Genomic DNA, 12,682 nt, shown 5'->3' on the forward strand with positions numbered 1-12,682 from the left:
GCTCGATACCGGGACACCGTGACGGCGCTGCTTCGCGAACTGGCTGCTTCGCGAACTGGCCTGCACCATGCAATGCCTATCGGTGGCTGAGACCGAACTCCGCTTGGTTCAACGGGATATGATCAGGGTCCTGAATCTCCCTGCTGGTACCGAACCTCCTCCTCCTGAGCGTCAGTCGTTCAAGAAGAGACGGCAGAACCGGTCCGGGCTTTTCCCACAATGCCGCTGGACTGTGTGTACGTTGACCACATGGACGGGATAATGCACGCAAAGACATGGAGTGCCTACGCCAAGCGCATAGACTCTTATTATCATTTTCCCCCAGGGGATTTTGAGAAATATTTTTCAACTCCAGTCCTGCCGGACTCGGCCATCGACAAACTCGCAGCTGACCGAGGGGCGGTTTCCTCCAAGGTCCCCATTACGGACAAGACCCGTGGAAAGCTAGAGGATCTCACCCGTAGAATGGACTTGTCGGCACGCATGGGTATGCGTGCGACGTCTTTTCTTCTTCTCCTGTCCGAGTACCTGGCCCTGGGGTATGAAGAAGACTTGGTGATACCAGCCGACATGATGGTGGCAGCTCTCCATTGCCTCGATCGCGGCCTATGCTCCGCTCTCGACCAGTTCGCTAGAGTGTCGACCTTTGCAACATCGTCACGCCGCGCCAATGTGCTAGATGCGCTTTTCCTTCCTTCACCTGGAGACGTGCTCGACGACCTTCTGCTCTCAGGCCCGGACTTATTTTCTGGTAAGTTCCAGGAGTCCATGGAGGCCGAAGCAAAGCGCCTCAAGGCCACTGAGAAAATAAATCTCAAGAAACCGGCCGGGCCCAAAACCGCGGATAAGACGAAAAAGCAGCCGTCTTTTGTCATTCCCCGGTGCCGCCCCCCGGTCAGAGCGGCCCGTGGTGGATTTGGTGGGCGCGCCGATAAGACGGCCGGCCCGCGTTTTTCACAACCACATATCGGACAACAGCGTCCCCAGTCGGGACGCGGTTTTCGTGCGCCCACTCCCCGGTACACCGGGGCGTGGCACAAGTGACTTACCCATCTCCGAGCGGCCTCCCGCCGATGGACCCGTGGGAGGCCGCCTTCAGGAGTTCTTCGGGTCCTGGGTGCAGGTGACTTCCGACCGGTGGGTCCTCGAAACGATCAGCAGCGGTTACGTGCTCGAGTTTACGAGGACTCCCCCATCGGACATGCTTATTCGGACAACGCCTGTACCCCCCGACACAGCAAAACGCCGCTCCCTCGAGGGGGAGATCGACGCCCTCCTTCTAAAGAGAGCAGTTCGTGTTGTCCCCCAAGGGGGGACCTGGGCGGGTTTCATGTCGACCTTCTTCTTGGCCCCCAAGAAGGAGGCCGGTGTGTGGCGTCCAATACTGAACTTAAAACCCCTCAACAGGTTCATACGTCCGAAACGTTTCCGCATGGAAACGTTGCGGACCATTCTCGAATCAGTCATAACCCGAACGTGGGCGGCCAGTATAGACCTGAAGGACGCGTACTTTCACGTACCGATCAGGCCGGAGCACCGTCAATTCCTACGTTTCCAATACAAAAATATACTGTACGAATTTGTGGTGCTCCCGTTCGGGCTGTCCACTTCTCCGCGGGTGTTCACCCGGATCGTGAAGACGATCGGGGCGGCACTGCGGCGACGAGGGGTCATGATATTCATGTACCTCGACGATTGGCTAGTAGTGGGTCGTTTTGGAAGCGGCGCTCCAACTAACGTGGCACCTTGCTTCCGACCTCAGATTTCTCATCAACACCAAGAAATCCCATCCAGTCCCCTCGCAGGTTCCCACCTTTCTAGGTGCATCCCTCGATCTTTGCAGGGGACTGGCCCGCCCATCGGAGGACCGCCTGCTGAACCTTCGGCAGTGCGTGTCCCTCTTCCTCCCGACGGTAGTGGCTCCCGCTCGAGCCTGGCTCATTCTGTTGGGCCTTATGGCAAGTATGGTGGACTTTGTGGATTTTTGCAGGTTGAGGATGAGGCCAATTCAACTCCACCTGCTTTCTTTCTACAAACCCCGTTGGCACCCGATCGACCATCCGGTGCCCACTATGTCTTGGCTAGTCCCCCACCTTCGTTGGTGGCTAGTCGAGGCCCACATAACGCAGGGCCGCGTTTTCCGCCCGCCCCGCCCATCAGTACTTATCACGACAGACGCGTCAGGGTACGGCTGGGGGGCTACCCTCCACCCGCGACAGGTGGCGGGCGTGTGGGGCCCCAAACACCAATCATCCCACATCAGCGTCCTGGAAATGCTGGCAGTCGCCAACGCACTAAAACATTTCCAGTCGGACGTCAGAGGGCAAGCAGTCCTGGTACGATGCGACAACGCCACAGTGGTGGCATACATCAATCACCAGGGGGGCACTCGGTCAGGCCATCTGTGTGCACTAACGTGGGATCTCACCCTCTGGTGCATACATCACGGGATAGCACTGTCGGCAGTCTACATCCCGGGCGAAGAGAACGTCACAGCCGACGCTCTCTCCAGAGGCTGGATCGCCCCGACAGAGTGGTCACTGCTCCCACAGGTGGCTCAGTCGATCTTCCGACTAATCGACCAGCCTCATGTGGACCTATTTGCGTCACGAATGAATAATCATTGAGGTATAAGGCTTTTGTTGAGTTACGTTTAGGAGAAAACCCGCAGAGAATTATTGTCCGGAAAAAAAGAAAGGAAGAACTAGAGGTATAAGGCTTTTGTTGAGTTACAAACACAGAGTGGTCGGGCCGAAAACTATTTCATTAGACACAGCCCAGTTAAGTTATGAAAAATGTTGTCAGGACAAAGGATCACGAACATTTAACCTTTCCAGTACAGCCAATAATTTTGTTTAAAACAAAAATGTATCAAATTTCAGTATACATTTTATGTACATGTACAAGTTATTTCTGGTTTAATGACGTCATCAGTCTAAAAAGGGAAAGGGAATACTGATTTAGTTTGGAGAGGACATACATGTGTATGTTGATTATGAAGTTAAAATAACTTATAAAAATATCATATGAAGGCTACAAAATTCCCGGTGAGCACTGCTTGAACTTATTTTCATCATATATACTTATCTACAGTGCTACGCATTTCTGCTTCATTTTTATATGAAAATGAGTGTATATATTAATAACACCTAACTTCCGGTTTGATGACGTCACAACATTAAATATCTCAAGGTCAACATTGTAATGGATATCATTATTTGAGCTACGAACAAAGTCATAAGATAGGTATCAAATTATAGAAAATTAAAAAAAAGTTGATCATTTTCAAATTCTCCCTACAATAATGTCCAGTCTGATGAAGTCATAATTTTGAAACCCTGCAAAGTTATATGTAGTTGATAAAAAAAAAATGAAAAGAGGCGATTTGGTTAAATTTGGACGAATGATTTTTAAATTAAAAAAAAGAACCCCTATTTGATGTACCGCTAGAGGGCACCCTTCAAATAATGTTGTCATAATACTATTTTTGTGTCCTTTAATCCGTTCTAAACACTTCCATAATTTATTTGCTTATAGTGAAGAGCATCCGCTTTCGAGTTAAATTCAATTTATATTGCACTTCTGGTAACACCGGAAGTGAAGGTCAAGCGGTTTTGTGCCCGCAAAAACGAACACGATATTGTATTTAGTTATAAAGATATAGCTGAAACTATTTTTACAAATTTGGCCCTTAAATTGCTTGTAATTTGATACAAGATGATGCATGATGACGTCAGATTTTTTTTTTAATCTTCGGACGGGGGCTCAAGTTCATACCAGGTTTTATCATAATCCCATAAATTGTTTGGAAGAAATTCGGTTCGTTTTGATTTTGAGGCTTCTGTCTGTATTTTAAAATCACCTATTAAAATTTGACCTTCCAGTTGACCCGGAAGTAAAGGTCAAGCGTGTTTACATACGCACAAAAAATGTTCATCAATTAATGGTCTATCTGATTATAAGGTTGGAACATCATTGATTATTTTGTTCAAGAGTAAGGTGAAAGAAGATCGTCATTTTTTCAATGAAAATCGCTTGTAATTTGACACGCGATGACGTCATCGTGACGTCAGAGTAATATGTACCACTAGGGATGAGGGTTGATATATGTTGAAAGTTACAAGTTCATAGCATATTCTGTTTAGAAGAAAATCCGCAGAGAAGAATTGTCTGGAAAAAAAGGAAAGAAAGAAAGAAAGAAGATTTATGAGAACAGTTCCAGACAGTGGTCGGGTTGTGCCCGACCACTCAACTAGAGGTTCGCATTTGTTGTTACAAACGCAGAGTGGTCGAGTAGACAACTAGTTTATGAAACACTGTCCAGTTAAGTGTTGTCCGGAAAAAAAAGAAAGAAAGAAAGATCAATCGTAACAACTCTAAACAGTGGTCGGGTTGTGCCCGACCACTCAATAATAACCGAAATATTGGGTCAGTCTGATACAATGTTTTTATTTTTATCACAGTGTAACTCAGTAATTTGGGCAAGGTTTTTAAATGAAGTAGGCTTCAAACTAAAAAGACTAAAAAAGCTAATAAAGGTGGCATTCAGGAGGTCATCGGTTCAAATTTCACTTTAGCCAAGTTGACTGTCTTTTTCACCCTACTGATTAACAATTGATTGTGTGGTCCGCATACCAGGATCTGAACTGGGTTCCAGCTAGTTTGCCCTTGTGATTTATATGACAGAGAAGATTCTTGCATTTTGTCTTGGCAGATATCAATGAGTGTTTAGAAGGAGGCAGGAAACAGTGTGGTCAGCTATGCACCAACACACTTGGAGCATTTCAGTGTTCCTGTTTGGGAGGTTATACACTAGAGGCAGACAGATGGTCATGTTTTGTACAAGGTAGGAAATTAATCAGAACTTGTGAATATCACATGAATGGCAGAAAATAGATTTAATGTGCATACTACTACTAGAGTCCATCTGAGAGGCAAATGCTTTTGTTCTATTAAATATACCTTTTCTGCAAAAGTGCTCTCTAAGATGGGAATTATTTAGAAGACCTTTCGTGTTGTGAGCTATTTTCATATATTAAAATTGTGATACAGTATTTATCTCAAAAGGAATTTTTCTGCCAATGACGACTGTAGATGATCGCTGCCACAATGCTTTAGCCAACATAATGGTGTCCCATATAGGTAGTCATGGCTTAATAGGAATCCTGTGTAAAGTAAATTCACCCTCAAGCTTGAGTATGCAAAGTGTTTTTGCTGTGACAAGGGGGCAGTTAATCCCCCAAAAGAAGGGTATGGTTTTGAAATATTACCATGAATGTGTCATTAACAAATTTGATAAAAATATTCCTCTAATTTTGTAGAACCCACACCATCCATTATGTTCAGTCATGGCATGGACATTTCTCAAATGGATGAGGGAGGCACAAATCTTCTGCCTATTCTACAGAATGTTGGCACAGTCCACTCCTTTGATTACAATATCATGCATGAGCGGATTTACTTTATCGACTCAACAAGAAACTTAATTGGCTGGGCACCGTTAACGGGAGGAGCTGATCAGGTAAGATTCAGTGTTGAGTGTGGCATGCCTCCTGCTGACGATAAAAAGGATGACAAAGACGGTGATGAGAATGGTCAAATATTTTTTTACCCAAGATAGTGGACAGAAGGTTTTTTGCAGGGGGAAGGGGGGCTAAGTCTGAAGGTGGCTACATGTATGTAAGGATTGGGGAAGTTCCTCCGGTCAATAGAGTGCATTACATGTACTCATGGATGATAAATATGTGTACTGTGTTCATACAATGCCTACAGCACATATGCCAAGTGAGGCCAGGATGTACATTACTGCACAACAACATGCATGCATATTTAACCAAAACTAAAATATGCACACCTGACCTAAGACTGTTTGACATTGAACATTGACCTGTCCTTGTGATTGGCTGAGTGGGTCTAAGGAATAGAATGATCAACTAGAGCTATGTCTGTTCCATGAACAGAACACAGGGCTTTTCCGCCAAACGTTCATGCTTAATTTGTCCATGTGCAGTCAGACAAATAGACAAATGATGAATTTAATACAAGAACAAAGTTTCATGACTTATGTGCTGCTTGGCAAACCATGTAGTTCTCTAGTTTTATGCATTTTGAAGAGACTTTACATTATCCATGATGACGTAATCATAACATCACCTCAATTTTAACCTTTATTACATCCCTGTCTGTACGTACCAAGTTTCAACCAAAACGGTCTTACAAAGTGCACATTTAAGATGACGTAACATGACCCAAGACATCATGACGATGTCACAGGACTCATGATGACACATGACGTCAGATGACCCCTAACTACATCATGATGACATTATGACGCCACATGACCCAACGGACGACTTGACATTTCCAGTTGAATGCACAACGGTCAAAGCAAGTTCACATTTTTTACCAATTTCAAATAACAAGGCATTTCCGGTTCCTACCGGAAGGAAGGGTCATGTGATTTTGCACGTGTTATCAAAAATGAAGACCCAGGAATATTCTATTATTTCCCGTAAAAAACAAAATCGATCTCTCACAGTTGATTTTATATTGATTTTCAAAGATTAAAGGGAAAATACAACATTTGCAAACATCAAAAAATAAAACTACCAAATCATTTTGAAATACCTTGCTGGACTGTTAGTGAATGACAGTGTAAAGCAACCAGCGGGTTGCATTTATTATGTCTGTCTGTGGGTTCAATACAAGTTGCGGTTGCGACATATCCAACGACTTGACAATTACGTTCTTGTTCCATTATTCATATATGCGTGCAGCGCAATACATATGCAGGCATGTTTGCGGTGAGATCCAATGGCGCACCGCTATGCAAATGAGGACTCATTCATTCCGGATACATGGGGAGTTCTTCTCCATACGTCGGACCCGGTCGGGGACATGTTTGCAGATCTGGCGACGATTTAACGGCCAAAACAGTTAGCTACGTCTATTGTGTATTGAAATAAAATGTATCATTGTGATATATACCTTAATTATTTGAGTTGTGCATGCCCTAAAGTGTTTTTTGTACACAACACAAAGTACACACCCTCAAAATGATTACGGTCTACCGTGGCGGCCGAGAATACGCTCTGGAATCTGAACCAATCAGAGTGCTTGCAGAGAATTCGCTAGCGAACTTCAAAATACTCCCATATGTTGTGTACAAAATTGAAACGTATTCCCCAAGTCGGTAATTGAACATCAATAGTCAGCATCATTTGGTCTGGGAACAAAAATCCGCGCATTCCATGCAGCGATATATATTTTTCGTGCGTGAAGCCAGTAACCAGTTACCGTACACAAAACAATTACCGACTTGGCACCAAGTCTACATAGGAATAGGACTTTGTTTTAGGTGCCTCATACAAAAAAGTGCCTCATACAAAAAACGTGTACAAAGTCTATGGGATTTGGGGTGGACCCAAAAAGATCATAAAGAAGAAAAACTAAAAATCAGAACAAAAACGAAGGCTTTTCCGCAACTTTGCTTTGAAGAAGAAATCAGCAGAACAAAAAGAAAGGCATTTCCGCAACTATGCGGAAAAGCCAAATACATGTAGTTGGGTATTTCAATTTTAACAGGAAAGTACATGGAGCAGCAAGACCATATCCAAAGGAACACTGTTGGGTTTGTGAGCTTTCTACCCTCTTTCTTCCCTCCTAGTTTTAATGTTACTTCTTGAATTAAATTTTGCCCTCCTAGATTCTCATTTCTAGTGGTGTTGGGATCTTGGAGAGTGTAGCCGTTGACTGGATCAACCTCCGTATATACTGGTCAGACTCTCTTTTCAAGCGAGTTGAAAGCTGCAGCATTTATGGAACCGACCGAAGGATCATCTTGGAAACGGGACCCCGGACACCAACTGCCATTGTCCTTGATCCAATGGAAGGGTGAGTTGTTTCGTCAGTTTGAACAAGGAAAGAGGGCAGATGCATTTAGTGACATTGATCACAGGATGCCTCCTATCAACAGTCAAATCTAGAGTGTGGACTTGTTATCTGGACGCGTTGTAAGAAAAGAGGACTTTTGTGAAATCATCTCTTGGTGTTCTCGGGCTGTTCCTTGATCCAAGTTAAGGATGTGCAATGATGTATATTGGTCTCAGTCTGGCCTGTGTCTGTGACCTACTCACAAGAGCAACTGTGCTAGCATGCACATGTTTGTGACATGCGACACTGGGTAAAAAGCCTGTTGCACATGTGTGGGCACTTGCTGTAAAAGTGAGGTGCGAGGGTTCATATCGCTGTCTTTGTCACTGTTTAGGGGCTGTTGTGCATCAAGTTCATACATGGGTTTAATTATGCAGTACAGAGTGGAAAAACCTATGTGCATGGCACTATATGCATTCAAACTGTATTATTTCCCATGGATTCTCAGGTATATATTCATCAGCACCATAGGTCGTCGGCAGAGGATCCAGCGGGGGACGCTGGACGGCACGCGGCAAAAAACCATCATCAAATCAGGGGTCAGCAACATCAAGAGCTTTGTCCTGGACTATGTGGACAAGAGATTGTTCTGGCTGGACAATGGCACTGGGATGATTGAATCAAGCTACTATGACGGCAGTGAGAGGGAGACAGTCACAGCAGGCTTGAAGTGAGTAACGCTTACACTCATTCCGCTTGTGTGCTATGGCGAGACACTTTATCAAAAGTGCCTCTCTCGCTTTTCATAATGACAAAAAGTTACCATTGATGTGAATATTACCTCCTGTAGGTAAACATGACATCATGACATTCATGACATGGTTCTTTAAATACAGCATTTGTCATTAAAATGCATTCACCTGCTGCATATATTGCTCACTAACTGGATAGACCTGAAATACACAAATCAAAATTATCAGAGGACCTGACGTTTTGGTCCTGACAGGACCTTTCTAAATGGCAACATGACAGTGGTACAGAAACAAACAAGTAGGGGACACACAAGCATGTAAGGGGTAGAAGGAGAAACACTTTGATATCTGCACAAGTAAGGAGGGAGGTTTTAGTAATGAGGTTTCAGGTTTCAGTCACACCTTAGTCACCTTTTGCTCGTTTTATTGGTCTCTCTCCACCAGCTCGGACTGCTATGGCCTGTCCCTCTTTGTCGACCACATCTACTGGACGCGACTGACGGACCAGACCATCAGTCGTGCCAACAAGTATACGGGCCATGACATGGTGGTCATCACCACTACGTACCTAGACTCCAACCCGAGAAGTATCCATGTTGTTCACCCTTTCAAGCAGCCCCCTCAGAGTCCCACAGGTAAATTCAGTTTTTATCATATTTTGAGGATGAAATCTTAAAACCCTCACTCTGTTTAACCCAAGCAGTGCCCAGGGCACATCATGAACTACAGGCACAATGTAAAGGAAAAAGGGAAGATAAGCACTTGATTATCTCTGCTGCCTTGCATAAATTCTTGGGTTCATTTTTACACTGCAGGTTGTGTCCACCTATACTAAGGTGAGAGATCTTTAACACTCTCCTGTGCCATTTTGACAAGTTCACAAATACCCAATACGTTGCCATTAGGACTTAGGTGGTTTTACAGTCTCTTCGGCCATGTGCCACTTCGCTCTCAACCACTTCACCCATGTGCCACTTCACCCATGTGCCACTTCGCCCACTCGCCACTTCGCCCATGCTCATGCTCTAACCTAAGAGACTTTAAAAAGAAAAATAAGAAAAGCACCAACGCCCCTGCCTCCTTCCCCTATTTAATGCCAGCCACCATCCAAAGTAGAGTTGGAACACTTGAGTTAGAAATGGCTATTTGGTCTAATTTACTCGACCGCCATGGTTTTCTTTGATCAACTTGGGCCAGTACAAAGCTGCCTTTTTCAGAACCCAGCCCACCTGTCTGTGAACGGAAACTCAACCACTGAACCATTCACTAGAGTTTCAATTCATCAAACTGAATGCGTGTGAAAGATCAGTAATGCATGGTTGCATTTGATTGACATATAGGCCTATGTATTGAAAAAAATGGAGCGTTTTGAAATGTTTCTTTCCACATCTTTGTATTGTGAAGTTAACAAAACATAAGCTGCATTCGATAATTGCCTAAGAGGCAAAGTAGGATGAAATTCACATGTTTCTATAATAACTGGGCATGGCTGAAGTGGCAAGTGGGCGAAGTGGCGCATGGACGAGGTGGCGCTTGGGCCAAGCGGCAAATGGGCGAAGTGGCACAAGAGCGAAGTGGCGCAATTATTATTAGTATAATTAGTATAATACAAACAAAGTGCATACCCAGTCTTGTTCAGAACACACATCTGGTTATTACTTCAAATTCGTGTTTGGGTTGAATCAAACCAAAGTACCACATGCCAACTTTTTCCCTTGAAATATATATGGCCTTTTGCCCTCCTCAACACAGCTCGGGTGAATTGCACAACCCATGATGACTGCCCCATCGACATCGGAGAGGGCCAGCCTCCCCCGGCTCCACAACCCTTCCTGGTCTTCACAAACCGACACGACATCCAGCGCATCAATTTTGACGGAACAGACTACATGCAGGTGGCCTTCGGAAATATGGAAAATCTTGTCGACCTGGACTATGATCCCGCCGACAAGATGGTCTATTTTGCAGATGCGGGAAAGAAGACAATTGAGCATGTAGGAATGGATGGTCAGAATAGAGGGGTCGTCTGTGAGGGGCTGGGTACGGTTAACGGAATAGCCCTAGATTGGTTGCGGGGAAGACTGTATTGGACAGATTCAGAGTAAGACCATGTTTGAAGAGAAGTATTTCTGTTTTCAAATCTAGGAAAATACTGTGAAATACAAAGCAGTTTGGTATACGTGCTGCGATATTTACCTAGGGGAAAATGCAGCAGATAGTGCAGGTCTTTATTTGCAATCTACCATAAAATGAAGATGATAATATAGCCTGTATACAAAGTAGAGCATTAAAAAAAAGTCTAAAGATTTGGGTCTAGTGTATCAAATTGAATGGTTATTGTGTCAAACTGGGTAATTCTGTAGATTGTGGGTTCAGTTCAGCTTGTGGGGTTTAACTGGATGTTGTTAACCCCTCCTCACCGACTGACGGCTATAACCGCACTCAGGTGTGCTATTGTATGCCGTTGTATGCCGTCTGTGGGCAGATGTTAGGCAGGTGCTAGGCAGCTGCTACTGTTCAGTGCCGCTACTGCGCAGAGGCTGCTATGCAGTGATGTGTATAAGCCTGCACAGTGAGACGTGAAAACCTGGCGGCTAGGGGTTAACATGTGCTGTACAATTTGATATTCTTTTTTTCTCAACAAAGGAGTAAATTGGTACCTAGTTGTTTTTTAATTGGCAGGGTGAGGTTGTCTGCGGGGAGCTTTATTGAATAATGAGCAAGACTAATGATGATTTAGTACCTTGGATACCACCATTGTTAAATTAATTTTTATAAATACATAACTCTTCTTACTCATTAAATCTGATTGTTTGCCTTTACAGAGAAGGCCACATTGCCTCATGCAGCATTCATGCCTGCATTCCTGAAGTCATTGTAGATACTGGACTTCAAATTCCAAGTGGGATAGCTGTTCATCCTTCTTTAAAGTAAGTACACTTTCACACGTGTTTGTAATGATTACTTTTTTTTTTACACATCTATTTCTTACACACAATTGTAACAGTTTGGACATGGGATCTCCTATCCCTCACCACACAATGTTTGTCTCTTTGTGAACAACTGTGCTGTGTAGAGGGTATCTGAAAAGGCAGCAGCCTAGGAGCAGACAGCAGCAGACAGCAGCCTAGAATGTGGATGACTCTCCTTCTGTCATTAATTGGGTATTTTTTTAGTGCAAGGAGTTCGTAGGTAAATGTTACCGTATGATATGTATGGGAATTAACATCTGCTGTAGCAGTGCTGTTGACATGGGGAACAGCATGTGGAACAAAGAATATGGATTAGCACACACCGGAGGATTTTGATGTTGTCTCAGCAACATCAAAAAACAGGAATTTATTATAGGTGATGCAATATCTTGTCTTTACAAATCAAACAACACTGCTGCTAAGTATTACTGCATTTTCCATCATTGTTGTTGCTTTTCTCAGTCTGATATATTGGACTGATGTTGGAAACCCAGCCAAAATAGAGGCCATTCGCCATGATGGGAGGCATCGAGCTACCATAGCAACCAGTAACCTAACCATGCCCACTGGCATCACTATCGACTATAAGAACCAAAAACTCTTGTGGATTGACAGTGCCAGAAAAGTAAGTCTGTTGTAGGGCAGTTTCATGGGACTGCTATAACTAAAGCACATGAAAGTTTTCTTAGTAGTATACAGTTAGCTTAGTCCAAAAGTTTTGCTTTGTTAACAGTTTAACAGTCAAAATGTAATGTGAGGTAGCTTGCTTGTAACTGGTTCCCAGCATTCCTTTGTCAGACTAGAAAAACATTGCTAAGCAATATATTTTCTGCTGAAATGCAAGGGCGGATCCAGAACACAATTTTGGGGGGGCCAAAAAAAATTTTGGTCCCCCAAAAAAGTGGGCCAAAAAAATTACGGCGTGGGGTTCGGGGCCCGCTTAAGGGCCCCGAATTTTTTTTCGATTTTAGATGCTCTGTGGTGCGATCTGAGGCAATTTCTGACCACTTTAACCAATGTTTGTTTTAAGGAAAAGATGGTGGTGTACTCAGTGCCTGCCGTTATTGCGATGTCACATAAAAAAAA

At 44.0% G+C, this 12,682-nt stretch overlaps 1 protein-coding gene across 1 annotated transcript in view; it reads left to right on the forward strand.

Moving 5' to 3' along the window:
- LOC119731154 (low-density lipoprotein receptor-related protein 4-like) overlaps nt 1-12,682 on the forward strand; it is a 50,016-nt gene that overhangs the window by 12,261 nt on the left and 25,073 nt on the right. The window contains exons 2-9 of the mRNA XM_038204201.1: nt 4,715-4,846; nt 5,322-5,521; nt 7,706-7,893; nt 8,381-8,602; nt 9,069-9,259; nt 10,377-10,725; nt 11,450-11,554; nt 12,059-12,221. Of these exons, the coding sequence (XP_038060129.1) occupies nt 4,715-4,846; nt 5,322-5,521; nt 7,706-7,893; nt 8,381-8,602; nt 9,069-9,259; nt 10,377-10,725; nt 11,450-11,554; nt 12,059-12,221 (1,550 nt within the window). The remainder of the gene's footprint in view (nt 1-4,714; nt 4,847-5,321; nt 5,522-7,705; nt 7,894-8,380; nt 8,603-9,068; nt 9,260-10,376; nt 10,726-11,449; nt 11,555-12,058; nt 12,222-12,682) is intronic.

Source organism: Patiria miniata, unplaced genomic scaffold (genome assembly GCF_015706575.1).
Source record: "Patiria miniata isolate m_02_andy unplaced genomic scaffold, ASM1570657v1 HiC_scaffold_23, whole genome shotgun sequence".
NCBI lineage: Eukaryota > Metazoa > Echinodermata > Asteroidea > Valvatida > Asterinidae > Patiria > Patiria miniata.